Here is a 26,924-nt window from a genome sequence, read left to right as displayed (position 1 = left end):
GGTGTCCGAAGGCTTCACCAATGGGAGACAGGCGAAGGGGCTCGCTGTCTACAGCTCTTGGCCAATACTAACAAAGCAAAAGGGGGCCCGGTTGTCGGTATGAAACCAATGGAAAACAAGGAAGGGGCACGAGGCGGAGTTGCGAATCCTGTCACCAATTGGAGAGAGGGGGTGGTGCCCGGTTCTTGTCAAGAGTGACCAACCAACGAGAGGAGCGGACTTTAGGGGGCGGGGCCCCGAAGCCCTTCCCCAATCGCACAAGTCCAGGGGCGGGGCGGTCTTTGGAGGGCCCAATGAGGAATGCAGCCGAAGCGGGCCTGTCAAGAGAAGGGGCTGGGGGCGGGGGGATGGTGAGTCGGGGATAAACACTCCGCGGCGGTGGCGGCTGCTGCTCTGTCAGGGTTCTGTCACGGTGTCGGTGGTGCCCGGCTCCCTGGTCCCCTCCCCCTCCCGGCGAGCGTGGTAGCCAGAGAGGCTCCCTCAGCCCTGCTCCGCGGGGTCCACGGCGGGGCGCGGGTGTCCGGCGGCGGCAGCGGCGAGCCCGTGGGCAGTGGGGGTTGGTCCCGTGGCTCCGGCCCCCGGGTGCAGAATGGCGGCGGCGGTTCGGATGAACATCCAGATGCTGCTGGAGGCGGCCGACTATCTGGAGCGGCGAGAGAGAGGTGCACGGGGACCGGGAGGGGTCCAGCCTGAGCCGGGGCCGGGGCCCCTGAGGAGCTTGGCCGCGGGGTCGGGCACCCGGCCGCTCCGGGGGTGGTTGGAGGAGCGGAGAGCGTGACCGCGAGCGCTCCCAACCCCTCTGGCTCTCCCGGCTCTCGACCCCGAGGGAGGTCTCGACTGTTCCCCAAAGCAATGAATGGGGGCGGGAAAGGGGCTGCCGTCGTCCCGGGGCCCCGAGCGCCGTCCCTCAGCGCGAGTGGGATGTCCGCGGCTCTCCCCCACCCCCCGCCGGTCTCCTCGGGTTGACTTCACCTGGGCTGGTCCCGGGAGGCACCCCCACCGTCCCCCAAGAGGGTTGGCGCCCCATCTCCCTGTCCCCGGGCTCAGTGTGCTGGTCCCGCACCTTCGCCCGAGGCCGGTCCCGCGGAGAGCCCACGCCAACCTGCTGGTCGCTGCCCATGGGAATCCCCGGCTCCGGGAGCTGGGCCACTTGCTGTGGCTTTCTCAACAATGAGCAGCTGGAATCCTCCTCTACACCTGCTCCGAACTGAGGGCACTCAATTAAAAAAAAAAAAATCATTGTTCTCAGAATTCCACCTTGCTCCGTTGAATTAGCCCTACAATATTCTTTGAAAGCTAAATCGGTGGACGAGGCAACACTGTGGAGGGGAGCGAGTGTTCAGTGTTGTGGGCTCATTCATTAACTGGATCCTCCGGTTTTCTAGAAGCTGAACATGGTTATGCCTCCATGTTACCATACAATAACAAGGACAGAGATGCCTTGAAACGGAGGAACAAATCCAAGAAGAACAACAGCAGTAGCAGGTAATTTGGTAAATATTTCTCTTTCTTTTAGATTGTACTGTAGGTGGCACAGACTGCAGAATGTAACTTATGTGTTGTATCTAACCCTGTGAATACATTCTGGGGTGTTGGGGATCTCGTAACACACACATGGTCAGAAGCTGCTGAAGGAAGCAGCTCTCCTGTTCAAGTGGAGAGAACTGAAAAGAAAAAAAAATAGAAATTCCTTTATGTTTCTTTATGAACTTAAAAAAAATTTTTTTTTTTTTTGCTTTTCTTTGGGAACAAAACACTGTTGGAAACCTCAAGTGGTATTTGCCATAGGTTCACTATTTTACCTCCAGAAGTTATAGATTGTGGGTTTGCTTTCTGTAATTCAGAATGCTGAACATGATCAATTCTTTTACTTTTGTTGGTGATGATTTTATCAACAGAATGACTTGATAGAGGTGGTGGGATTTTACATTTAATGTTTAAATTCATTACAAGGGTTGGGTAATTAATTTGTCATGTATATCTATAATGTGGCAAAAAGGAATTCTTGTGGTTAAAACCTACCTCTAAAGATGGAGGAACATGTAATATTACACTGATAATATGCTGCCAACCTTTTCTGTTAGCCTTCTGGCTTGTCTTATAGTTCTTAAAAGCTAGGAGTATTGCAGGAGAGTATTTGGTTCATGGTCAGTGAAATCGCCTGTTAAAGTCCCAAGCCTACATATAAATATTCCATCAATGTTATTGCCTTTTTCCCCCTTCTTTACCTTTAAAATATTAGTTGGCTAGGAAACCTGTTTTATTAGGGCCATTCAATTATACCTTGCAGTCCAATAAATTGAAATCATTGACATTTCATCACTGATCTAGATTCCTTACCCATCTCTCCTCATGCACAGCTTCCTACAGCTAACCAGTTGAGTGGCCCCTGTACCTTCCATACAGGCCCCCAGCACTAGGCTGTGCTCACTTACACTTCAGCCTGCTCCTGTTCTTGCTGCCTCCTCTGTCCTTTGTTCACCCCATTGTTGTTAGAGCTGGTGGTGGAAGCCCAGGATGTGAGCAGCACACTTGTACCATGCTCTTGACTAACAAGACTCATGAAGGATGAGCCTGGTAATTACCTGGTGGGTTGTCCTTGTCCTCTGGCGTCACAGTTCCTACAAGGGGTAACCAGTAGTCATGTACGCAGGTACTATGGCCCTTTAAGAAGGATGCTAATACCAGCCATTGATTCTGTGCAGTGGGATAAAAGCTTAGTTAAGCTGTGTTACATTTTGTCACAGTATTTACTTGAAAAAATTTGGAAGAACTCTGAAGCCTTTCGGTTAATTTTCCTGAAAAAGTAGGCTTCATTTTTGCTTTTATTGTTCTTGTATGATTTAAGAGGAGTTGTCTGCATTGTCTGTTAAAGCTTATTTTCTTCCAAGTTTCACAAGGAAGGTTGGGAGGGGGCAATGCTGAGTGGTAAGGAGAAGAAAAAGAGAGGTTATTAAAGAGAAATGGCTTAATCCCAAAAGGTAATTAAGGGGAAAAAACAATAGTTCAGAATTTCAGGCCAAGAAATGAATTCTTTCTCTTTTCTTCTCTTTAATAACCAGACATTATTCCAGGGGAAAAAATAGCTGCAAATCCCAAGTTCTGTCCATGAACATGATCAGACAGGAGGCTATCCGTACTGATTGATCACAAATGGTGTAACATGCTGAGTGGTGTTGGGGTTCCTGAGAGGCCATGATTAAGCCTGGAGATGGCCCCCAAGCAAATGTTATGAAGTAAGAACAGGTAGTAGCAGGCAGTTTGATTTAAATATGATCACTTCCTGGATGACCTATCAGAAACACCCCTTGTCTGAGGAGTAAACAATCTCCACAGAGAAAGCATTTTGACCTCTTGACTTGACTCAGCCTATGTTCAAGGCCATGTGTGGTCAGGATTTTGACTTGAGGAGAGGTCTGAGATAGATTATTGCTGGTTCACATTCGTTCAGGTTGAAGCGTTGTGATGGTTACTTGTAGAGTCTATACGAGTACTACTCCTAAAATAAAAAAAAGAAAAGAAAAAACAGAAAGAATATGACTTAGCCACACATCAAACATCTTAGGAAAGGAAAATGCAGTTTATTTAAAAGTTGTTTGTTTAAAACAAGAGCAAAAGAAGAAATTGTGAATATTGATTGTTTTTAGAATCATCCAGAAATTTACTAGGTAGCACAGTAAGATGGAGTCATGTTATCTTTCCTACTGTTCTTTGAAATCAGTTACTGATTATTTAGATCTGAAATTGGGAGCTTTGAAAGGTGTGTTTTGTTGTACTAGTGAGGTCGGCCTTGCCATTCCTGTGAAAGAGGAAGTTGAGGATTTGCCACCTCATTCTTCCACTGTCTGTGTAGCTGACCTGCCATGGGATCCTCGTGAGCCCGACTTCTCCCGTTTCTCACATACTGCAGTGTGGCTTTGTTGCCTTTTATTTTTAATCAGAATATATTTTAACTATTGAAATTTGAAATCTATTCGTGATTACAGAGCTAGCAAATCTTCAATAATATGGAAAATAGTTTTGATGTATCCATGCATTCTTATAATGCTTTAATTACATTTATAAGTGTTTCCCCATCAGTGGAGGTGAACTGTGAACTAGTTATTTTGAATGACTTTACTTTCTTTTTTAAAAAAATTAATGACTAGCTAGTCTCCGTAAGCTTAATACACTTCAACATCACCCTAGTTCCTAGTTATTATGTATAAGCTCTGTTTTAAACAGGCATGTGTTCAACCTTGTAAGTAATCAAGCGAAATGTATCTAAAACTGTTTAAAGTTTGGAAGGAATTGTGTTTCTTATTAACAAGTGTGTCTTGGGGATTTCAAATTTTACACAAATATATGTAACTGTATCTGCCAACCTAGCTATAACTCTTCAGAGATTCAAGAAACTCTCACTTAAAGTAGCCTGTGTATTATTTCTCTACTGCTTTCTCAGCCTTTTTACCTTCTCCTCTTTCACCTACTTGTCTACACTTAAACAGGGAAATCTTAACCAGCTGTGGCCATATACTTTCATCCATTTAAAAAATCTCTCAGACTTTGACCTTACTATTTCCAGTTAAAATGAAAATGCCAAGTGCTATAAAACCAAAAGTGTTCAGTTCTTGTTAATTATGGTATCTGCTTGCCATGGAAGGAAAACAAGTCTGAAGAACATATACTTGGTGTAAACAAGCAAATCAATTTAAAACTTTTTTTGAAAAATGATTTTATTTTTATTTGAAAGGCAGAATTACAGAGAAAGAGAAACATAGACAAAGAGAGAGCCTCCATCTGCTGGTTCATTCCCCAGATGGCTGCAATATTTGGGCCTTGGTGAGTCTGAATCCAGGAGCTAGGAGCATCTTCCAGGTCTCCCACGTGGGTAAGGGACCCTAGGACTTGGGCCATCCTCCCCTGCTTTCTCAGGCCACAAGCAGGGAGCTGGATGGCAAGTGGAACAGCTGGGACTTGAACCAGTGCCCATATTGGATGCCAGTGTTGCAGGTAAAAATTTGTCCTGCTAGCTAGCCATGGTGGCAGCTCCAATTTAAAGCTTTTATGTTATCCAACTTTAAATGATATCTACATATCATTTACCTAGAAAACAGATTGTCATACACTATTATTATTTTGTCGTTTGTTAGTCCCTGTAAGTGAAAATTGATTTCCCCAGAGATTTATGGAGGTTCTCATTTCTAGACAACCTTTTGCATACACATATATGTACACGTGTGTATGCACAAGCGCATGCCTCATCCCCAGCCTTGGGTGTGAGTGAACTTGGTGATGGTGTGCCCTGATGTAGAAGAGATAGTGGTATCCTGTGACTGCTGTGCACATGTATTTCCTAGGTCCAGTAAGGTACCAATTATGGACTGTAGAATTCGTGTCCTGAGTCAGAGAGTAAATTCCTGAGCTGGTTAGATTCCACAGCATTTCCATTAGAAAGGTCAAGATTCAACTCCATTATATGCAACTGGGAGATTCCTTACATTTATAACTGGTTAGGGAAGAGTTGTTTTAAGGCAGTTACTAAAGAGGCCACACTGACTGACTTCAGGTGACTTTGTGCAAACCTGTCCATAAAATCTTAGACCAGACCTTATCTTCAAGGTTAGCTATAAACATACTAATGATGTGACTTCATGTCTACCACACCTTTCATTCTAGGCTCTCTAATGACTTTTCTGGTTGCAACCTCACTGATCCAGGGTTGTTCAGTAGATTATTGTCAATTTTTACTCCCATTTTCCAGAGAGGTTAACCAAGCAGAGGATGGTAAAATGTATCGATTTCCTCAGTATCAAACAGTGGCAAAGCTGGACTTCAGATTTCTCCTAACTTCTCCTTTAACCAGCCTTTTCTCCTTCTGCTGAGCTCAGCTTGGGAAACCCGCTCCTAAACTCATGTGTTAGCTGTTCAACAGTAGAATCACTCAGGAGGTTATACATGATAAGATGGTTACTTCAGAGTTAAAAGACTGGAGGAGGGTCGTTTCATTTAAAATGATATCCTTATAGAAAAACCACATCAAATCCTGGCATACGCTACACCTAGGAAAAACTGCAGGGGTTGGTTGGATAGGGGTGCCACCTCTACTGTTCTACCACCCTGAGCCTCAAGAAGGATTTGTGGTATTATATAACCCAAATTCACATCGTGTTGTACAACTGTTTCTTCGTATAAATAGACCTTTTATTTCTTTTGTTAAAAAGGATTACTTTCTTTCCCCACTAGGAAATGCATGTCTCTTAGTTTGTCACTTCTCCCCAAACTCTAAGATATTTATATTTATTTCATTATCAAATGAACTAATTTCTTTAATGGAGCCAAATGAATTTTTCTCACTTTCTTAATCTTCTCTCCTACCAATTTAGGAGAGAATGAAGTTAAAAATAATTATGTTGGTGTTGAAATAGACTTTCAAAAAAATCTTACGTTTTCTTATTGTTCTCTCTTTTCAGGTCAACTCACAATGAAATGGAGAAGAACAGGTGAGTAATGGGGTTTTGGAGGCATACCATATAGGGAATTTCAGTGCATTCTGTGTTTAGTAAGTGGACCCTTGGTCGTTCTTTTGGATCCTTCCTGCTGGCTACATCTGATGTTAGAGTCTGCCCAGGGCCCTCTAAGCAACATTGCCCTGAATTTGCTTAGGTAGATGGAGAATTCATCAGTTCCAGAAGTCACATGCTCCATCCTCCAGGCCATGCTTGAGGAATGTTTTTGACGGATTGTTCCACAGACTGTGGCATTATAGGTCATAGGCAATGTTTCCAGAAATAGGATCTGAAAAAGTTACATGCTACTGAATACAAGTTCTAATGCTGTCTTAAATCATGTATACACATACAGAGGTTTGAATATAGATGTGTTATATGTGTGTGAAAGAGAGGGAGGGAGGGAGAGAGAGAATTTGCAGTTTGCCTTCTTTTTTTTTTTAGATTTATTTTTTGGAACAGTCAGATATACATAGAGGAGGAGAGACAGAGAGGAAGGTCTTTTGTCTGCTGATTCAATCCCCAAGTGGCCACAACGGCTGGAGCTGAGCCAATCCAAAGCCAGGAGCCAGGAGCCTCTTCTGGGTCTCCCATGCGTGTGCAAGGTCCCAAAGCTTTGCCATCCTCAACTGCTTTCCCAGGCCACAAGCAGGGAGCTGGATGGGAAGCGGGGCTGCCGGGATTAGAACCAGTGCCCACATGGGATCCCAGTGCATGCAAGGCAAGGACTTTAGCCATGGCGCCGGGCCCTGCAGTTTGCTTTTGAATGAGGATTCTCAAAGCTTGGGTAGATATAAGGATGACAGAAATTGGAGATGGTGACTGAACAGAGGATGCCAGCAGCCCTCATTGGGATTCATCTGGCCACAAGCCTGAATTGAATCTCTCTTCCCTGGATTGTCTCTTGTTACTTATTTGTCTCCAAATCAGATTGCCCTTCCCTCAGTGGTCTAGCTCAGTGGTTCTCAATTCTGGTTGCACATTAGAATCACTTGCTGAGCTTTTACTTTATGAGTTTTTGTCACCTTTTTATGTTAAATATGTTACATATGTACTTGGATATAATTTGATATACAAAGAACAATTTTTTATTTCTACTGATTTTGTAAAATAACATAAAATTTTAAATATGTGAAAGGCAAATAATATAATTAAGACCTTTGTATCCATCAGCCAGCATTCATAATTATTGGCATTTTGCAGTTTTCTATAATAGCAACCACTCTTTTCTAAGGTGTATATATTTATTTATTTATTTTAAAGATTTTGTTTTTTATTGGAAAGTTGGGTTTACAGAGAGAAGAAGAGACAAAGAGAAAGATCTTCCATTTGCTGGCTCTCTCCCCAAGTGGCCACCAACAGCCAGAGCAGAGCTGATCCAAAGCCAGGAGCCAGGAGTTTCCTCTGGGTCTCCCATGTGGGTGAGGGTCCCAAAGCTTTGGGCAGTCCTCCACTGCTTTCCCAGGCCACAAGCAAGGAGCTGAAAGGGAAGTGGAGCAAACCGAACATGGGCTATCACCCACATGGGATTCTGGTGGATGCAAGGCAAGGCAACCACTAGGCTACCATACCAGGCCCCCTCTAAATCGTATTTGAAAGTAAATCTATCTATAGAAAATATCTTTTCTAAAACAAACAAACAAACAAACAGAAAAACCCAGAATCACCTGTTTTTATCATGCTGAAAATTAATTAATAACAATTCTTTGTGAAGCTTAAAAAAGAAAAAAAAGAGTGTGCAAATCTCAGCCTTAGCGACTCTGACTTAATTGCTCTGGATTGAGACTCTGCACAAGTCAGTTTTCGAAGCTCTCCAGGTGCTGCTCACATGCAGCCAGGCCTGAGGCCCACTGAACAAGCCTCGCTGTGATCGCTGGGCGCCCAGCAGTGTGAAATACAGGCTGCCTCTCCGAACTGAGTGGCTTTCCCAGGGCACTGAGTGAAGATGAGTAATGATGGCTCTGTAAATAATATGTGGGTATTTCCTGCAAGCCCTCTTTGATCAAGGAGCCTCACTGTGTAAGACAAGATCTGAATAATGTGTTTTTATGAGTGAAAGGACAGAGCAGACCCTTGCCCAGTAGGTGGGGTTTTGGGAAGAGGGTGAATGGGTGTTGAGTTTGGCCCCCCTGTGGCACGGCAGGAGCGTGTGCAATGGCAATACCTCCCTGCACGTGTGCGTCTCCCCCTTCCTCCGCCTGCTGTGATAATCACGCTGCGATTGTAACCAATCACATTTTAATTCACCACATTTAATTTAGGGCTTTGCATACCACAAACTAGAAAACTCATTGAGTGTCGGCTCTTAAGGGAATCGGTAGTCCAGTGTGACCTCTCTTTCTCGTCTTTAGATTCTCCCTTCTTCCTGCTTCTGCAGTGAACTGGGGGGACCTGGAGTCTCCAATTGCTAATTCTCCTTCTCTCCTCTAACCTTTCACTAGGTGTTTATTTATTGTAAAAGTTACATCCCTTCTAGTAAAAACTCTCAGCCTTCTGACAGTTTTGTATCTTTTACCTCTGCAAGAATCCTACGCAGTGGCGAGTATGTCATTTATGTCAGCAAGTTGAACGTGTACATTTTCTGTCTGCTGTTGCCTAAGAACTTGTGATTTTTCCTAGGTCTTATGTGAATTGCTAAGAGGAAAGGCATTTGGCCCAGCAGTTGGGATGCCTGCGTTTCATGTGAGAGGGCCAGAGTTTGGCTCCCTGCTCTGGTTCCCGATTCCAGGTTCCTGCTGATGTACCGCCTGGGAGGCAGCAGGTGGTGGCTCAAGCAGTTGCATCCCTGCCAGCCTGTGGGAGACCTGGATGGCGCTCTCGGCTCCCAGCTCCAGCCCAGTCCAGTCCTGGTTGCTACAGTTTTTGAAGGGCAAACCAGCACATGGGAACTCTGTCTTTGCCTCTCAAAGAAATCGTGAACTTTAAAAAAAAAAAGTCAAACAGGAGTATTAGATCAACAAGGTTTCCTTCTCATAGAAATTTCCAGTCTGTCTTTACTGAGGAAATTGTAGGCAGTTTCAGGTAACACATTAAATAGTAAGAATATGCATAGGACTCTTTGGAGCCAAAAACTCTAGAAAAATGAATTTGAAGTCACCACTTGGCAAACTGCTTATCATTCAGATAGCTTCTGTATGACCAGTCAGTCAGCTTTGGCTTGTTGAAGGATAAGTTATTTAGTTTCTTTTTATTATGTGTATGGAATTTGGCCTCTTAAAGTCTTAATAATTCTGTCTCTAATCTAATGAAAGAGAAAGGAGAATTCTGGGCCCGGCGTGATAGCGTAGTGGATAAAGTCCTCACCTTGCACACGCTGGGATCCCATGTGGGCACTGGTTCTAATCCCGGCAGCCCCGCTTCCCATCCAGCTCCCTGCTTGTGGCCCGGGAAAGCAGTGGAGGAGGGCCCAAAGCCTTGGGACCCTGCACCCGGGTGGGAGACACGAAGAGCTCAAAGCTCTGGGCTCCTGGCTTCGGATTGGCTCAGCTCTGACCATTGCACCCACTTGGGGAGTGAACCTTTGGACGGAGGATCTTCCTCTCTCTTTCTCCTCCTTTCTTTTCACCTTTTCAATAAAAATAAGTCCAATAAAAAAAATAGAAAGGAGAACTCAACTTTCTTAAATTAACCAAGCACTAGTTACTTCAGTTTAGGGGAGAAGTTTAAATTGCCACTCTTATATTCCTTACTGTTGTGGATACTTAAGAATTTTAGGGTTTGAAGACCAGCTCAGTGCCACCCTGTGGTCTCTCTGGTTTGGGTTGTTGAGTCCTAAAAAAGAATATCACTCTTATGTATGCTAATGCATGTACATGATTTTTTTAAAACCTGAAGGGGTCACATAAATATTGCCATGGCTCTCAGAAAAATAAAAAAGGCAACTCAGGAAAAACACTCTTAGTAATGAGACTTTTCTCCTCTTTGATACTGCAGAGTTGATTTTGAGTTGATTGAGTAGGCTTTTTAAAACAGAAACTTTGGCTGTGGCATATTAGAGAATCTAAATAATGAATGTTAACTGTTAGCCCTGGGATATTAAGGCTTTGTGCCAGGATATTATACTCAACATTTTCACTTTCAAGTATTAGAATTGGTGTGTTAGAATTAAGGATTAGAATTGATGGGAAGAGGAAAGAAAAGATGTCCAGAATGATGATGATAGTATGTTCCACTCCGCGGAACAGGTGTCTGTTGAGCACCTGAGAAGCTGTGTAGTTGGAGCTGAGAGTCCCAGGCCTGAGACACCTGCCATGGAGGAACCCGGGTTATTATCACTCCAGAGTCGTCTGACATTTGGTACACAGTGCTGCTCCGGATTGTAACCAGTTTTCGCAGTTTAACCTCCCAAGGAAACATCTTGATATATGCACATGGTTTTCCTTTCCTTTTAAAATATTAAATTATTTGTTAGAAAGGCAGAGAGACAGAAATAGGCAAAGAGAGACGAAGGGCCCCTAAATCTTTGTTCATTCCCCTAATGCTTGCAGTGTTGGGTCTAGAATACAACCCAGGTCTTCCATGTGATTGGCAAGAACCCAATTACTAGAATCACCATTGCTTCCTCCCCAGGCCTGCACTGACAAGAGCCAGAAGTGGGGACTGAACCCCCCCAAGCATTTCATCTGGGTATCCTAAGTAGGTGGCAGGGCCCTCTTCTGCTGCTTTCCAAGGTGTATTAGCAGAAAAGTAATTGAAAATAGAACAGCTAGGACTAGGACACAAGCCAGTATTCAATTGGGATGCCAGAATAATGGGTGGCGGCTTAACTCGCAATGCCAGTCCCACAATTGCTCCTCTTTATGGTACAGAGTTGTCCAATTTTATCATTTGCCTTTATGAAGTCAGCCTTTTCTCAGTGACTGAAGTTGCTGCCTGTGGTGTTTATTTAACTCTTGTAGTCCATTGATTCATGTGTCCGTCCTGTGCCAGTATACAACAGATTTGTTGAATAAGCTTCCCTTTTAATTCATTTTTTTGTATATGTGAATTTTAAAAAACTTTTTCGTTTTGAAAGGCTGCATGACAAGTGGAGAACAGAGATCGAGGATGGAGGAGAAAACACTTTCATCAGCTAGATCACTCCCCAAATGCCTAAAACATCAAGGACTGGGCCCGGCCCAAGGCAGATATTAAGAATTCCATGTGGGTGGCAGGGGACTAAGTGCTTGAAATGCTGCTCCTGGGGAAATTAGTAGTAAGCTGATTTGGAAACAGGGTGGCTAGGTCTCAAGCCAGGCACTGCGAAATGGGACACAAATACCACAATACCCACTCGTACAGGGTTTTAATCATTGAGTGTTCTTTGTTGTTGGTCTATATTTTTGTGAAAATTTATATAATTTACTTAAAATAGTTACAGCAGGAAAGGAGGAGAGACAGAGAAAGAGGTCTTTTATCTGCTAGTTCATTCCTCAAATGGCCACAACTATGGGAGCAAAGCCAATCCAAAACCAGGAGCAAGGAGCTTCTTCTGGGTCCAAATATTTGAGACATCCTCTGCTGCCTTCCCAAGCCATAAGCAGGAAACTGGATCAAAAGTGAAGCAGCTAGGCCTCAAACCAGCACCTATGTGGGATGGCAATGCATATCACAAACTTAGCCTTATACATCATGGCACTGGCCCCAAATCACTGAGTTTTCCCATTCTAGTAAAGCAGATCTCTCCTCTTCCCTCAGTTCACCTCCCTTTTTTATTCTCTCATGCTATGCCCGTTTTCATTAATGTATTTTTCCAGACAGATTTTATAATCAATATGTCAAGTCCTTGTCCTCCACTCTGTTTTATGATTTGAATAATTGAAAGTACAAGCCAGCATTTGGTGCAACAATGAAGGCACTTCTTGGGCCACCTGTATCCCACATCAGAGTGCCTAGATCAAGTCCTGGCCTGACTGCCAATCCAGTTTCCTACTATCCAGCTGATTCCAATCCAGCTTCCACATCCTGGGAAGGTAAAGGATGACGGTGCAAGTACCTGGGTCCCTGCCATTAACATGGGAGACCCCATGTTGAGCTGCTGAATCCTGGTTTCAACCTCGCTTAGCCGTGCCTGTCGCAGGCATTTGGGGAGTGAAGCAGCAAATGAAAGATCTCTGTTTTCCTTTCAAAAGAAAAATCAAAATTTCTACAAATTGAAATAGAATAATTAAACATAAATCAACTTTAAAAATGCTCACAATAAGTTGTCTTTACAACCAGGATTTGATGTTTCTTAATTTATTCAGCTCTCTTTTCTGTCTCAAAGTGTTTTGTAGGTCTTGCACTTTTGTTGTAAAAGGCATTGATAATCATATAGATTTTCAGATTGCTATCAGTTTCCTGTTGTAGCTTGCTAATTGTTTATCGATGGGATATAGGAAAGATTTTCGTTGTTTTAATATGCCCTTTATTGATGAAAATTCCATGGTTTCTTTTCACTGGAGATTCCTCTGGCTTAGATGCCTTTCGATAAGTCCTTCAGCAGGTGGAGGCTGAGTGAACGCCTGGAAATAGCAGCTGATAGGTCAGGGGGTCAGGTGCTCCGGTGAGCTGATTCTCAGAAGGCTCTGGCATCTTTAACAGAGGACACCCATTTTTCCTGCAGTGGTGTACGTGAGTCCTTGCTGTAGTTCAGCAGCTGGTCTAGGATAGGTGAGCTCTGCCAGAGTCTTCTGACAACAGATTGATATGCATGCTCAGTGGGGAAGACTCAGCATCCTGATCCAAGATGTTGATTTCACATGGTCAAATAAGATGTCAGGGACATCAGGTCCTACAGGAGGAACCGCGTCAATCAGGGCTCTTATAGCAGAATATTCTCATTGATTGGAGGTCCCTAGAACTCTTTCTTTTGGGGTTTTGACTTTTCCAATGACCAAAGTCCTTATATCAGAAGAAATGGGGCCTGACTTTGGCCTGGGGCCTGAGTTGCGGTCTGCATTGCACCACTGCTACTACGCCCTCTTGACCACAGTCAGGTTTCACTCTAGGATGTCGTAACAAGTCCACCTTTGTTGCCTCATTAAGTAAGGACACAGCCTGCTTATTACAAAGGTGGGATGGAAGGATTGGTGCACAAATCCGGTCTATGCTGATGATTTGCTGATGTATTTATTTGTGCAAACACACATATATTATATTTTCAAACATTAGGGTTAGGGATGGAAATATTAATGAGATTATACTTTGTATCTTATTCTTTGTAAGGAAATGGTCTTAAATCTTCAAAACATTACCACTACAAATTGATATTTATGCATTATTCATAGAGTACATTACTACCTTATATTGTCTAAAAGTATTTATCAGCATAATCATGAGAAACCTTCCAAGTCTTCTGGGGTCCTAGTTAATTTAGTAATGATGATGTATTTGGCAATTGCTTGTGCAACAGTCATTTTAGGGAGAAAAAAAAAAGAGGAAAGTGCTTCTTAATTTTACCCCGTCAAAACATGACTTTTAGTTTTTACCTGGATTTTTTGTTTAACCAAGTAAGTTTTATTTTGTTCTCAACTCAGAATCTCTTGTGACCCTTAATCACTGCTAGGAAGTAATTTCTGATCCTTTAATAAGATTTGTTTCAGCCTACTCTATACTAAATGCCCCTTTTTTTCTTACTCTGCAGCTTACTCATACCCATATCTGAAATTATTTTTGTTCTACCTCTAATTATTCTGTAGGATTTATGATCCTATTAATTAGCAAAGTCTGTGCCCACACCAATGTAGGAGTCAAAATGGTGAAACTTCAGAGTTGAATAGGCAGCTGTCCTTTGGGTAATAGTCTCAGATCTAGTTTTAAAGAAAACACTGGTACTCAATAAGAACAAATGTATTGCTTGAGTAGCTCTTAGTTCTAAGAGAAGAGACACAAGCAACCAAAGACCCAAATTCTAAAGTCAGTGCCTATAAATGTCTTATTTCTCAGCTTCAATGGGCTATAAAGAAGTAGAAGATTTGATCCCTCCCATTACTTCATAATGAATGAAACAGAAGAGTTAAAACAAAATTAAAAAAAGAAACAGAAGAGTTGATAGATAGGAAGTGCACAATATGTGAATGAAAGAATAAGTGAATGTGTCCCATTAGGGAAGGAAAAGGGGGTTATGGTCAGTCGTGAAAGTCTGAAAAGCTCTGTGGAGAAGCAAAATATTTGTGGTGAGAAGAAAAATGATGTTTTGTAGAAGGAAAGCCTATTGTAGAACTTTAGGTATGAACTGATAATTATTAGTTTGAAGTTAGCACAGATAAATCATCTGTAATTATTCATTCCACATTTAAACACTACTACAAAAATTGAAGTATCCCAAAGACACAAAAGATATTTTTTCACCCAAGAAAGTAGCAGCACATAGAACTCCTTTGAGAAATGCAAGTGAAATCAATGAGTAAATGAAGCAAGTGTGTGGTTGGTCTCCACCTGTGACCTCATTGCTTCCGACCATCCTGTGTACTCTGCCTTGACCCCATAATTATTTTGTTGTGTCTCATACATTTTGCTGTCAAAGTCTGAGGAAAGAATAATTTCAGTTACACCTTCAATAAAAAAAGAACTCAAACACACAAACACACCCAGAGGCACACACACTCACACCTCACTTGCTGTCACTCTCAGTGTTGACTATTTCCAAGTCCAGAAGAACTTTGGGGAGAAGAAAAGCAATCCAGAAGCAGCTGTCTACACATGGTGCCATCTTACCCAACTTCCTGTTCTCTGTGCCACCATTTACAAATCTTGCAGCCTGAGAAAGAAACCTGGGTGGGATGAAGGCAGCTTGAGCCTGGAGATAGAAATAAGAAGAGCTGCACTCAGAGTTATCTAAGGACTTTCTGGTTAGCCCCAGCGCCTGCTGGTGGTGCCAAAGCTCTGGTGGGAGGTGGTGCCTCGGAAAACCCAGAGCCTTCTCCATTAATAACTTCCTCCAGCTGGATATCCAGTTTTCGTAATTCATGAAGAGTTTGTGAAAACTAATAACAGAACTCTCTCAATATATTTTTATTTAAACTTTTAATCTATTTGGGATTTATTTTGACGTTAACTTCCTTACTCCCTTGCCATTCTCTGAATAATCTAGTCTTTCCCCAGAGCTTTGTAGTGTTATCTCCATTATGTGCTAAATTCATATCTATTCTGAGGTCTGTTTCTGGGGATTTTTATTCTGCTCACTTGATTTGTCTGCCTCCTTCATTAATGCCACACTTGTTTTTAATTATTGAGGCTTTATAATACAATTTAGTATCTGGTACAATGCAGTCCTCCTCATTATTCTTCTTCAAGAATTTTGGCAGCATCTCACACATTTATTCTTCTAGATGAAATTTAGACTAATTTCCCAGCATTAAAAAGAATAATGCTGGTATTTTTTTTCTTGGAATTGTGTTAAATTTGTAGACAAACATAGGAAACATTGACGTTTTTCCTTTGAAGATTCCTGACCAGGAATGTGCTCTATTTTTCCATTTATTCAGATTTTCAGCAATGTTTTATAGTTTTCTTCACATAGATCTTTCCCCAACTGTTTTAAGTTTGCTCTTAAATATGCTGTTCTTTCTTCTTACTATTGCGCCTCAGATAGTAAGTTCTCTGGATATGCTTGAATTTCCCACAACAATTTTATACATTTCTATCTCTAGTTTTATTTCCCTTCAGCCCCTGTAGCAGAGCTGGAGGAGGGAGACCTGGGCCCTTCTGAACACTTGCTGCTGAAGTGAGTCTGAAGGGAGGCAGGTGCTACTCCTGCAGCTTGGGAACCCTTCTGCCCCTGCCTCTTCATGATGTGACTGTAGCCATGAGGGAGTCTCCCTGTGCATCCATGAGTTTTATAAAATCCTTGCTAACTTTTTTAATGTAAAGGGGAAAAATACCATTAGCATCAGTGATGTGTGTTTCCATAGAAAATTGAATAGATTTTCCATTAATAATTTTAATGACAGAAGATGTCCATTTTTTTTAAAGGAAGATTTCAGTGAGCTGAATTTTAGCAGATAATCCCTATCACATGAGATACTTTTGAGTTTCCTATTGACTGTGAGAGGAATATTACAGTAGTAGAATCGCCTACATTTACTCATAGTTATTGTTCTTCTGAAAAAAAAAAAAAAAAACAAACCCTAGGACTGAAAGAAGAGCAGTTACCGCCCTAAGTGTGTTACTCCATGTCATACCCTGCAGCAGCTTCCCTGCCTTGTCTCGGGCAATACACACAATGACCCTCCAAGGTGGGAATTGTCATCCCCACTCTACTGATGAGGAAACTGATGATTCACCAAGTTATTTGCTCAGACTCACCCAGAAAGTAAGCAGGATTCCAAATCTTTAGCTGGGAAAAAAAAAGGACTTATTTCTTGGAGAGATCTACAGAGAGAGCACCTGTCCACTGACTCGCTGCCCAGATGCTCAAGTGGCTGGAGCTGGGCCAGAGCAAAGCTAGAAACTCAGTGCAACTCTCTCTCTCATGGGTGACAGAAACTCAGCTCCGTGAGCTGTCACTGGTTGCCTTCCAGGGTGTGCATTAGCAGGAAGCTGGAGTCAGGAGTTGGAGCCAGGGATTGGACCCAAGTACCACAATGTGGTATATGAGTATCTTAACTGCTAGATTAAACACCCAGCCACCCCCTGCCAAATGTTTACTTTTAATCACTACATTGGTATTTGGATGTATCATGACTGATAGGTTCAGATATTAAAAATACATAAAATGTGAGACAGTTAAAAAGGAAACTAAAGAGAATCTATAGCTTCTACTAAATTAGTTATCACTACTTATAGGCCATCATTGGTTCTAATAATACTAAAGGCAAGCATTGGTTTCCTTATGCCACTGTAGACCAGAGGTACATGAGCCTATTCAGAGTAATTAAAGTTACCTTTCAAGAGAGTCAGCAGATTGTCAAAGTTCATCACCTAGGTTAAAAAGGAAAAGAAAAAAGTAGTATGGCTCGGCATTAAAAGAAGTGGTGGAAACTGGGTGGGGCCAGGGTTTGGCATACTCATTTTGTGCAGGAGGCAAGAAGCTGGGAAGTAGCTTTTAGCAACAGGACAGAGGTCTGACAAAAAATGTTCTGGTAAAAGGTCAAGTGACGGGGTCAGATTGAGATATTGTGTGACTTTCTATTGAGAATATGTGGCAAAACCCTAGCTAGTTCCCCCAGCAGGAGATAGACCTGGTCCACCGTGGGCCAACCTGAGACGGGAAAGCCGAGACAAGAGGCCCGTTCTCTTTGTTTTGAATCTGGAGCTCCACGGTTGTTCAGAGCCAGCTGAAGGATTCCAAATTGTGTGTGTGTGTGTGTGTGAGAGAGAGAGAGAGAGAGAGACAGAGAGACAGAGAGAGAGAGACAGAGACAGACAAACAGACAAAGTTTGGGGTCTTTTGTAGAAGCTATGCAGAAGATTCTGTTTGGTTTTGTGTCTGGCTTAGGGATTGCATATTCTTCTTCTTGGGTGGTACTGAGCCTGCATCCCTTCTCTGCAGTTGGCAGAGCCCTGGTGTGGGCTTGGTCTGCAGGTGGTGGCATGTGGGCTAAGCAACCATCAAGCTAGAGCAGTCACACACTGAAGAAGGCCAAGGCAAATACTGCCAAAGACAAGAATTGGCTTTGCATCTCTCCAAAATTCCAGAAAGCACTCTGGTCCTGCTTTTAAAAGAGCAGGCTGGAGAACGTGGCTGAGCAGGTCTTAGCATAAGCTTTAAGAGTCAAATGGTTTATTTCTAGTTTCACAACTAGGAGCACTCTTTGGAAACCCACATTCAGGTAGTGAAAATCACACTTTCTGGACTGGTTCCGTGGATAACTAGAAATGACGTTGCATCATGCCATGACTTTATTATTATTATCAGCAGACAAACTTCCTAAAAAATGTGCGTACTCATCTCTGTATATAATCCTGTGTCATAAAAGGACTAATATGACACTGTTGAATCATGCGATATTTCAAAATCATGAGCTTTTTCCTCCTAATTTGAAAATTAGTCTGTAAACTTGACAGTGAGCATAAGTTGGATAACTATATATAAGAGATTGATTCTGCTTTCTCAGTGTTTCTATTAACAAGGTCTATTTTCATGGCTTTTCTGGAAGAATGTTACCCAAGGTGAATTCTTAGGAAATAGTAAAGCATCTGTAGCTTGCATCCTCCTTGTTCAAACATGGCTGCTGTTCCCCGCCAGCTTGCCACGGTGTCAAGGGCCCTCGGAGCATCTCACATCCTACTGGCCCAGAAGGACGGCAAAGCCATTGCAACTGCCTTTGGGGAGCATCCCAAAGTCTTGGTGGAGAGTGTGAATTTTAATTCCACAACATGTGCATACACCTATCCTAGAGTTTTCAGAAGCAAGTTTCTTGTTTGGCTCTCATTCCCAATGTTTGCTAATTCAGAAAAACCCTTAAGAAGTAAAAAGAGCACAGTACAAGGCCTGGCCTGCTTCTCACGGCTCATCCGGAGAGCAGCCTCCCGGGCTGCAGGGAGCTGTGCTCGGTGGCTGTGCAGCAGCATTGGGCATTCAGCTGAAATCCCAAAGTGCAGAGATGTGGTAGAGAAGGACTCTGCCCTCTGGAAGCTTCGCGTCTGGTTGCATGGATGACACAGTCTGTTCAGCAAGCAGTTACTGAGCATGTGTGTGCTGGAGGCACGTGGCACTGCAGCTGCAGCACCAGCCTTCTAAGAAGTTTGTGAGGAATGACTAGGCAACAGATAACTCAGGAGGAAACACTCAGAAAATGAAGGCGGTGCTATGGCCTGCCCCAGGCTCTAAGAGGTGATGGGCTTAAAGCAAAACTCTAAATCTTAACTGTTCTTTCATTCATGGAATCCTCCAGATCTAGATTAAAGCCCAAACTAAAGTTGCAGTGAGGTGTGAATTCCCCAAATCAGGGAAACTTGCATGTGCCTGATCGGTCTGTGACGGAAGGCGCTGTGTTCAGTGGGCAGCTGTGCCTAGCTCTTCATCCAGTCTTCCTGCATTCCCTTTCTGCTCCTCTGCACGTGTGCCAGGGGAGAAGTGGCTTTTGTCATCTGCAGCTCAGCATGGATGTTGGTACAGCAGTACAGAAGTGCCACTAATGTACTTCCCTCTATTTTTTTCCATTATGTAACTTTTTAAATAGCAGGTTATGTGTATGATTGAAAAACCAAAAAAATACTTTAAAAATTACTTCAAGACAAGTGATGTTGTGAAGCAGATTAAGCCACCTCTTGGGATGCCCACAACCCTTGATGGAGTAGCAGTTTGAATCCTGGCTGCTCAGTTTCTGATCCTCCTGTTAATGCATCTTGGGGGACAGCGCCCAATGTCTGTAGTGCTCAGGCCCCTGGCACCCACGCAGGAGACATGAATGGAGTTTGAGGCTCCTGGCTTCCCACTGGAGCTGGCTTGCCCTGCTCTTCCTGTTGTGGACAATTAAGGAATGAATCAGTAGATCGAAGATGTATCTATTTCTCTGTCTCTCTATCATTCTCTGTCTCTCTCCCCCTCTTGTTCTGCCTCTCAAGTATCAAAATAAATGATTTAGCAATAAATATAGAAGAAAAAGTTACCGAATAAAATTTCCCTCCCTCTAGCTCCTTTTCTCTGATTGCCTCTGCCTTCTGCCTGTTCAGGTTCAGTCAGTAGTTCCTACATGATATCTCAGAGTTGGTGCACATACAAAAGAACATGGACATAGTCTTGTTTTCCTTCCAGTGTTACACAGATAATGTGTTATTCATGATTTGATATCTTGCATTTCTTCACTTAACAGTGTTTATCCAGCAAAGCTTTCCTAGCAGAACATAGAATACAGCTCCGTTCTTTTCTATAGCTGTATAATACTCCATAGTATTGTTGTACCATACTTTACTTAACCAGTTTGCTACTGTTGAGCATTTGGGCTGGTTTGGTCTTTGTGAATGACCCTGTACATGTGTAATTCACATTTGTAAATATTCATTTGCAACAGTGATACAGTTACAGTGACTTTGTGGTTTTAAATGGAGTCTCTTAAAAAGGGAAGTATGGGTTCAAAGCAGTTTCACCCTGGCATGTCATTTCCTGGCTGAAATGTCCTGTGGACCACATGGCAGCCCCCAAACCCAGAGGGAGCCTCATCCTGCCCTCACTGGTAGCAGAGGTGACACCCTTCCCCGGTACCTGTGTCAGGCGGGCATATCTTAGAGTGTCACTAGACTCCCGGCGTCCCTGGTTTGCACCAGGGTTATCTGGACTCAGAGAGTGTTTACTCGGCAGGTGCTCCTGCTAGTGTTTGCCCTTGCTGCCCGTGAGCCGCACCTTCATTCGGAGCCCCTCCTTCCTGGAGTGCCTGCCGCCTCACTGTGGGATTCTTAGGTGTTGCTGTGCTCTTGTTTTTGTAGACGGGCTCATCTTCGCTTGTGCCTGGAGAAGCTCAAGGGGCTGGTACCACTTGGGCCCGAATCGAATCGACATACTACTTTGAGTTTATTAACAAAAGCCAAATTGCACATAAAGGTAAGCACCTCTGTCCTAGGATGATGCCACGTTATCTTTCCCTCTCCAATGGAACAAACCAGAACGGTGTCTAGAACAGTCCTCTCTTCTGAACTCCAGCCTGCTTCTTAGATGAATCACACAGCTCACACACAACATGTCCCAAACAGACTGCATGTCTCTCAGCCCCATGCTCCAGAAGTGAAGGGCTCCATCCAACTTGCCATCTACTTGTACAGCCAAGAAGCCAGGAGCTCTCCACAGCCCCTGTTCCCAGTCATCCACATCTAAGCCACCTCTAGGCTTCCGGGTTTCTCACCCTGACCTACTTCGGCCTTCAACCCATCTCCAACCTCTGCGTTCAGCTCCTCAGGTATCTCCCTGCCTGCCGCTCCCCTATCTGCTCTCCTTGCTTCCTGAGACCAGCCCCTTGCTCTAGCAGGACAGACTGTCACCAGGCTTGCTCCAGGCTCTACCTGACCTGGCCCTCACCTACAGCAGCATCTTGTAGCCCACACCCCCTCTCCTCAGATCTTCCTCTGACTCTTGCACTCTACATGGTCATCTACCACAGGGCACCATATGTGTGGCACGCTTGGGTCCTTATGCTTCCCCCTGTCTTTTCCACCTAGCCCCGCTGCAAGATCCCAACACGGGTCTCCCATGCTCAAAGCCTTCCCAACTCGGTCCCATGCCCCCCGGCAGGTGGTTGTACCTCTGGATATCTCTGGTCTGATGCTTGTCCCAGTTGACATTTGACATTGGTTTGTGGGACGGGTTGTCACTATCAGCGTTCAGCTGTAGGGTCCATGAGGGCAGGGCCCACGAGGGCAGGGCATGCAGGTTCTATGCTCTGCAGTGTCTAGCTCAGGGCGCAGCTGGTGGTGGTGAGGCGAGCTGTGTTCACACCCTGAGAGCCGCAGCCACGCTGCTCTGCGGCACCAGGATCACTTTAATTGTGGTTAGTAGCCCACACGCAGGACAATTTAGGGAGAAAAGGAGATTCTATTTAAAGCAAAACAACTACAATTAAATGATCTTAATTATCCAAAGAATATGAGAAGCTAGGGGGCTGACAGGGAAGCAGGCAGTGGACCAAGCTCTTTGGTGGAACATTTCGGAATTGGTGCTTCAAAGGGGACTCTTGGCTCCTGCTCACAAACAGGAGTTAATTGAGGTTTGGAATGACCTGAAAAAGTGCATATGTGATTGGGACATGGACTTGAATAAACATCTTTTCAGATGGAAGTGTGTTTCCCAAGTTTCCATCACGTGCAGCTTTCAAATTCCCTGTGCTTGGGTGTTTAGGGGATGGCTGCGGACAAGACCAGGCTGGGAACTCCTGTCTGTGGTCTTTTTGATATTAAAACCAAGGGGTGGCAGGAGGCCAGCGTGTCACCCACAGTCATGGCAGTGTAGTAGAGGTGAGGCCAGCCAGCTCCCCATCCCAGGGACAAGCTTGACAAGGGACACAGCAAATGGCATCTGAGGACAGCCAGCATATTTCACCGCGGAGAGGAAGATGCAGGCCCATTGGCCATTTAGCAATCTGCCTGTGGGCTCAACGCTGCCCCCTTTGAATTGCAGAAACTTGAAGATTGCGATAGAAAAGCTGTTCACCAAATAGACCAGCTGCAGCGGGAGCAGCGGCACCTGAAGAGACAGCTGGAGAAGCTGGGCATCGAGAGGATCCGCATGGACAGCATTGGTTCCACCGTCTCTTCCGAGCGCTCTGACTCCGACCGGGGTGAGCCTGCCCTCTGCCCTCGCCTCCCTTGCCAGCCCCCTGCAGTGAGGAGCCAGCACTGCCGGAGGGAGGCAGAGTCCAGACCATCAGAGCCAGCTCTGGACCACAGCAAGTCCCTGGGTTCTACTGATGTTAGTCTGCTGTGGCCAAAGGGTTTGCTTTGGGAAAATCTGATCGTCAACCCACATTTGCGCTCGGTCACCTTCACTTACAGTCTGTATTTCTCCCTCTTCTCTTTCTCTCTCTCCCTCTTGCCCCCTGTCCACAGAGGAAATTGATGTGGATGTGGAAAGCACAGACTATCTCACAGGTGACCTGGACTGGAGCAGCAGCAGTGTGAGTGATTCCGACGAGCGGGGCAGCATGCAGAGCCTCGGCAGTGACGAGGGCTACTCCAGCTCCAGCGTCAAGAGGATAAAGCTGCAGGACAGCCGCGACGTGTGTCTTGGGCTATGAGAGAGAGTGGTCGCTGCAGCTGCCCCCCTCAGGGGTTCTCCCTGCCAGCTCTGATTAGGTAGTGTATTGGACCTGCCCGCCTCGCCCTTGCACATCACCATCCGGGTACCCCACCTTTATCCAAATCAGCTGGGTCACAGTTCCCAAGGAAGGGCATAGGCCTGCAGGCATCAGAGGACACCTACTAGCTTCTCTTTCTCTCCATCAAAATTCGTCTCCGAGAGACTGTACATTCCAACCCGCCTGAAGCACTCAAGCCTCTTTAGACCAAGGAAGCAGTTTTCACATCTCAGCAACCTCCCTGCTCTCCTTTCCTCTCCTCGTGTAGTCTACCGGACTTTTCTGGAAAGCTTCCTGGCTTGCTATGTTACCTGCTTAAGAGAAACGTCTCAGTGTGTCTTGTGCTTAGGGAACTGAAGAAAGCCAACTTTTCAAGTGGAGATCCTGCTCTCAGAACTCCAATCGGCAGCGGCATTCAAGAGCACCTGCCTGCGGACCTCGCCCCGCTGAGGCAGCCAGGAATACCTCCAGCAAACAGTCCCTTCTCATACCACCCAGGCCCACGGCGCCCACGCGTACCGCGCCCACGCGCACCCTGCCTCGCTCTGCGTGGATGGGAGCAGTATTTCTTGCTTGACAGCGTATCTCTGGGCTTGCACAGCCAATGGAAGCGCCACCGCTGTTTGTTCTCCCGAGCGGAACGGTACAGTCTGTGTGCGGTGTCCGTGGGGCCGCACCGGGTACTGCTGTCTCGAGGCACATTTTCCCCTCAAAGTTTGTCAATGCTACTTGTCTCTGGAACATTTTTTTTTCCTACCTCAGAGATAAATGAGATCTCCATTTCCCACTTAACACAAAGTGATTATGCCTCTTTTTTTTTTTTTTTTCCTCTCCTCACCTCTCCCCCGCCAAATAAATGACATTTGGTCCAGGCCTAATCTATTTTCCTATTTAACTTTCAGCAATAACTGAGTTTTGGCACTAGCTGAGCTGGTGGCCATCATCAGTGAAGGAAAAAAAGTCACATTTCTACTCTGTGTGCTGCAGGTGAACAGAAGGGGAGGTACAGTGTTACTAGCCTCCCACTCCTTATTTTTGGATACACCCAGAAACTTCTTTATGGAGGCTTTTGGGCTGATAGTTTAAAGGCTGAATTTTCTTTTTAGTTATGATTTTTCCCTGAAAGTGGGCTCCCACTTTGTAGCATTTTTATTTAAGCTAAAACAGAGCACATGTATATGTACATAAGACATTAAATCTATAAATACTATTTATTCATTTTATATAAACTAATGTAATGGAAAATAAATTCTTATGACTTTGTGCTTTTATAGATGTTCTAGAAACTTTGTATGTAGGTATCTACAAAATTGGTTCATTCCCCTCGATATTTTTGCATTCATATTTTTGAGGTCTTGATGCTTTCAGCCTCTGGCAAATCTTTTTCATTGAATTTGAACCATTTGTAAAACCGGTGATGGTGAAACCGTATGTGTATAGTGTCACAAAGGATGGAACATTCTGAAAATCCACAGATGCACTGCGACCCAAGGGCTCAGGGGCTGACTCAGCAGTGGGCCCTCGCCGGGCTTGCCCTTGCTGGCCTGCAGTCACTGGCACAGCACAGCCTCACGGCTCAGCCAGCGCCCCACCTGCCACACCACTGAAGTCAGAGTTAAATGCACTCTCCGTGGAAGCCCATTCAATCCAAACAAAACAAGATTGCTTTTGTGGGACTTTTCAAAAAAAATAATTCTTTAATGTTTTACATTTTTCTTTAATTAGAAGTAGCATATTTCTAAATGATTCCAATCTGTAACTTTTTTTTTTTTTTTTTGCTTTTGTTTTGTTCTGATTTTTCTTCCTTTTGGCTTTGGGTGGGGGGAGGGACAAGGGACACAAAAGATTTTTGTTGTTGTTGTTGGAATCTTTTTTGATTACCAGCTGAAGATTTGCACTGAAATACAACTTGTATGCCTTTTGCATTTTGAAAGCCTGCTTCCTTGAGTTTAAGCAGAGTGATAGTGTTCACAAGCCAGCTCCACCTGTAACACATTGGGAAAACAAGTATCTGCACTTTGAGGTCCCTTTCGAATGCCATTCGCAAGACCTCTCCATTTTGTTGACTTGCTACATTCAAGCACCTCACAAGTCCATGATGCTCGATGTTGGATGGCATCGAAGACTCAAGACTTTGGGGGGGGGAGGGGAAAAAAAGCTTGTGGACTTGCACTGGGGGAGGGAAGGGAACAAAATTTGTATACTGGTTCGTTTCATTTAGAAAGAAGGCATCTGAGGGATGCCATTATTTTCTGGGTTTTACTTGTTGTGCCTTTGAGTTACACTGCATTTTTGTCTTTTGGTTGAAATATGAAATGTACTGTCCCAATATAAAGCAGACATGATTTGACCTTTGCACTGTTTGTCTGGTCCTTTTCCATTGGATTGCATAGACATATGGAACTCAATAGATGTCTATATATTTGATGCACTTGTGATAAGCCGCCACCAGGGTTAAATGCGCCTTTCAAAGCCCCAGGTGGACTAAGTCAGCAAGCCAGACTGGCTTTTCTCCAACCAAAATTGTAAGCTTGCAAACTCGCCCATGGCAGCTACTCCATTTTCCTCCTCGAGGCTGGCTCCCGGCTGCCCCGGCCCACCAGCCCGCTCTCATTCACTGATTCACCAGCACCACCGCTAACAGTACAGAGCCTTTTTGGTTGTTTTGTTTCAAGCAAAATAAAAAACCTTTCTATGAGGGTTATGTGGGGGTAGAGTGGGGAAAGAGGGCAAAATGATAGACCCCAGCCTTTAAGACTTTGACAATTGTATGTAAATAGAGATGTGTCTATACGTAGGCACATGCATATTTTTGTGTGGAAGTTGACTTTTCGGGGGGGGGGGGGAAGGAAGAAGAAACCCCAGCTGCACTCACGGACACCAGCACAACACAAACGGAAAGCTGAGAGTGTGCTGTCTGCTGTCCCACTGAATTCCATGTCATGAGAAAAGACTTCTGTCCCTCAAATGCAGCTCCCAGCTGTCAGTGTCAGGCCCAGCAGCCCAGGGATCTTTCTTTTGATTTTGTTTGGCTGAGCAGAGATGTTGGATTCTTCAAGGTGCTACTAATGACTGCTGGCTCCTTCCGCTGGTCACAGATCAAACGTTAGGTCGGCAGTTCAAAGAACAACGCCATTTGTGACCAGGGCCTAGATTCACCCTGATGAGCCCCGACTCAGGTGGTCCCCGATTCAGAATGGTGAAGGAGGCATACCCCCAGCCCCAGCTGCAATCAGCTGTTCTCAATGCTTGTGCTTACTCTTTTGTGTGTTTATTTTTTTTTTTTAAGGTGGGCATTTCCTCATTATTTCTACTTATTTCCAGAAGAAATACAGAGTCCTCACCTGGGCAGGCGAGAGCAAATCCTGGGGTGAGAGAAATGAGTGTAAGGGAGAACGGTGATGCTCAAAATCCACGTCCCGCCACAGCTCGGGCTCCGTCATGGACTCTGTGGACCTTCTTCTCCTGGCTCGCTTCCCTGTCCATTAAAGAGAAAGTTTAATTTTGAAACTAGGTTTGTAAGACCATGTTCATCATGCTCTTTACTCATCCCCGCCCCCACCAGCTCTTGGTCTCCTCTGGGTCTTTCTGCAAATCTCTCTGCCTTTCCCCCCTCGCCTTCCCCGTGCATTGACCACCAAGGTGGCGACAGGCACAAGGTGATGTCCTGCATAGCTGTGTTTGATGTTTTGTCTTTACATCTGACTCAGCGTTCAGGTCACTGGCTACTCCTGAAAGGACTTCTGGAAGA

General features: G+C 44.5%; 1 protein-coding gene across 2 annotated transcripts; it reads left to right on the top strand.

Annotated features, from left to right (window-relative positions):
• Window positions 1-384: 384 nt before the first annotated feature.
• On the top strand, window positions 385-26,013 carry MXD1 (MAX dimerization protein 1). 2 transcript variants are annotated; one of them, XM_040993272.1, is made up of 6 exons: window positions 385-662; window positions 1,386-1,485; window positions 6,453-6,482; window positions 20,817-20,931; window positions 22,498-22,657; window positions 22,926-26,013. In XM_040993272.1, the coding sequence occupies exons 1-6, from the start codon at window positions 590-592 to the stop codon at window positions 23,111-23,113; spliced, it is 666 nt and encodes a 221-aa protein (XP_040849206.1). In that variant the 5' UTR covers window positions 385-589; the 3' UTR covers window positions 23,114-26,013. The 2 variants fall into 2 exon arrangements, with proteins under 2 accessions (XP_040849206.1, XP_040849207.1); XM_040993273.1 differs by lacking the exon at window positions 6,453-6,482.
• The last annotated feature ends 911 nt before the right edge of the window (window positions 26,014-26,924 follow it).

The sequence above is a fragment of the Ochotona curzoniae genome, unplaced genomic scaffold (assembly GCF_017591425.1).
Source record: "Ochotona curzoniae isolate NIBS_2020 unplaced genomic scaffold, NIBS_Ocur_1.0 contig_883, whole genome shotgun sequence".
In the NCBI taxonomy this organism is placed as follows: Eukaryota; Metazoa; Chordata; class Mammalia; order Lagomorpha; family Ochotonidae; genus Ochotona; species Ochotona curzoniae.
The sequence above is the reverse complement of the archived record's forward strand: the minus strand, read 5'-3'. Positions and strand labels throughout refer to the sequence as shown.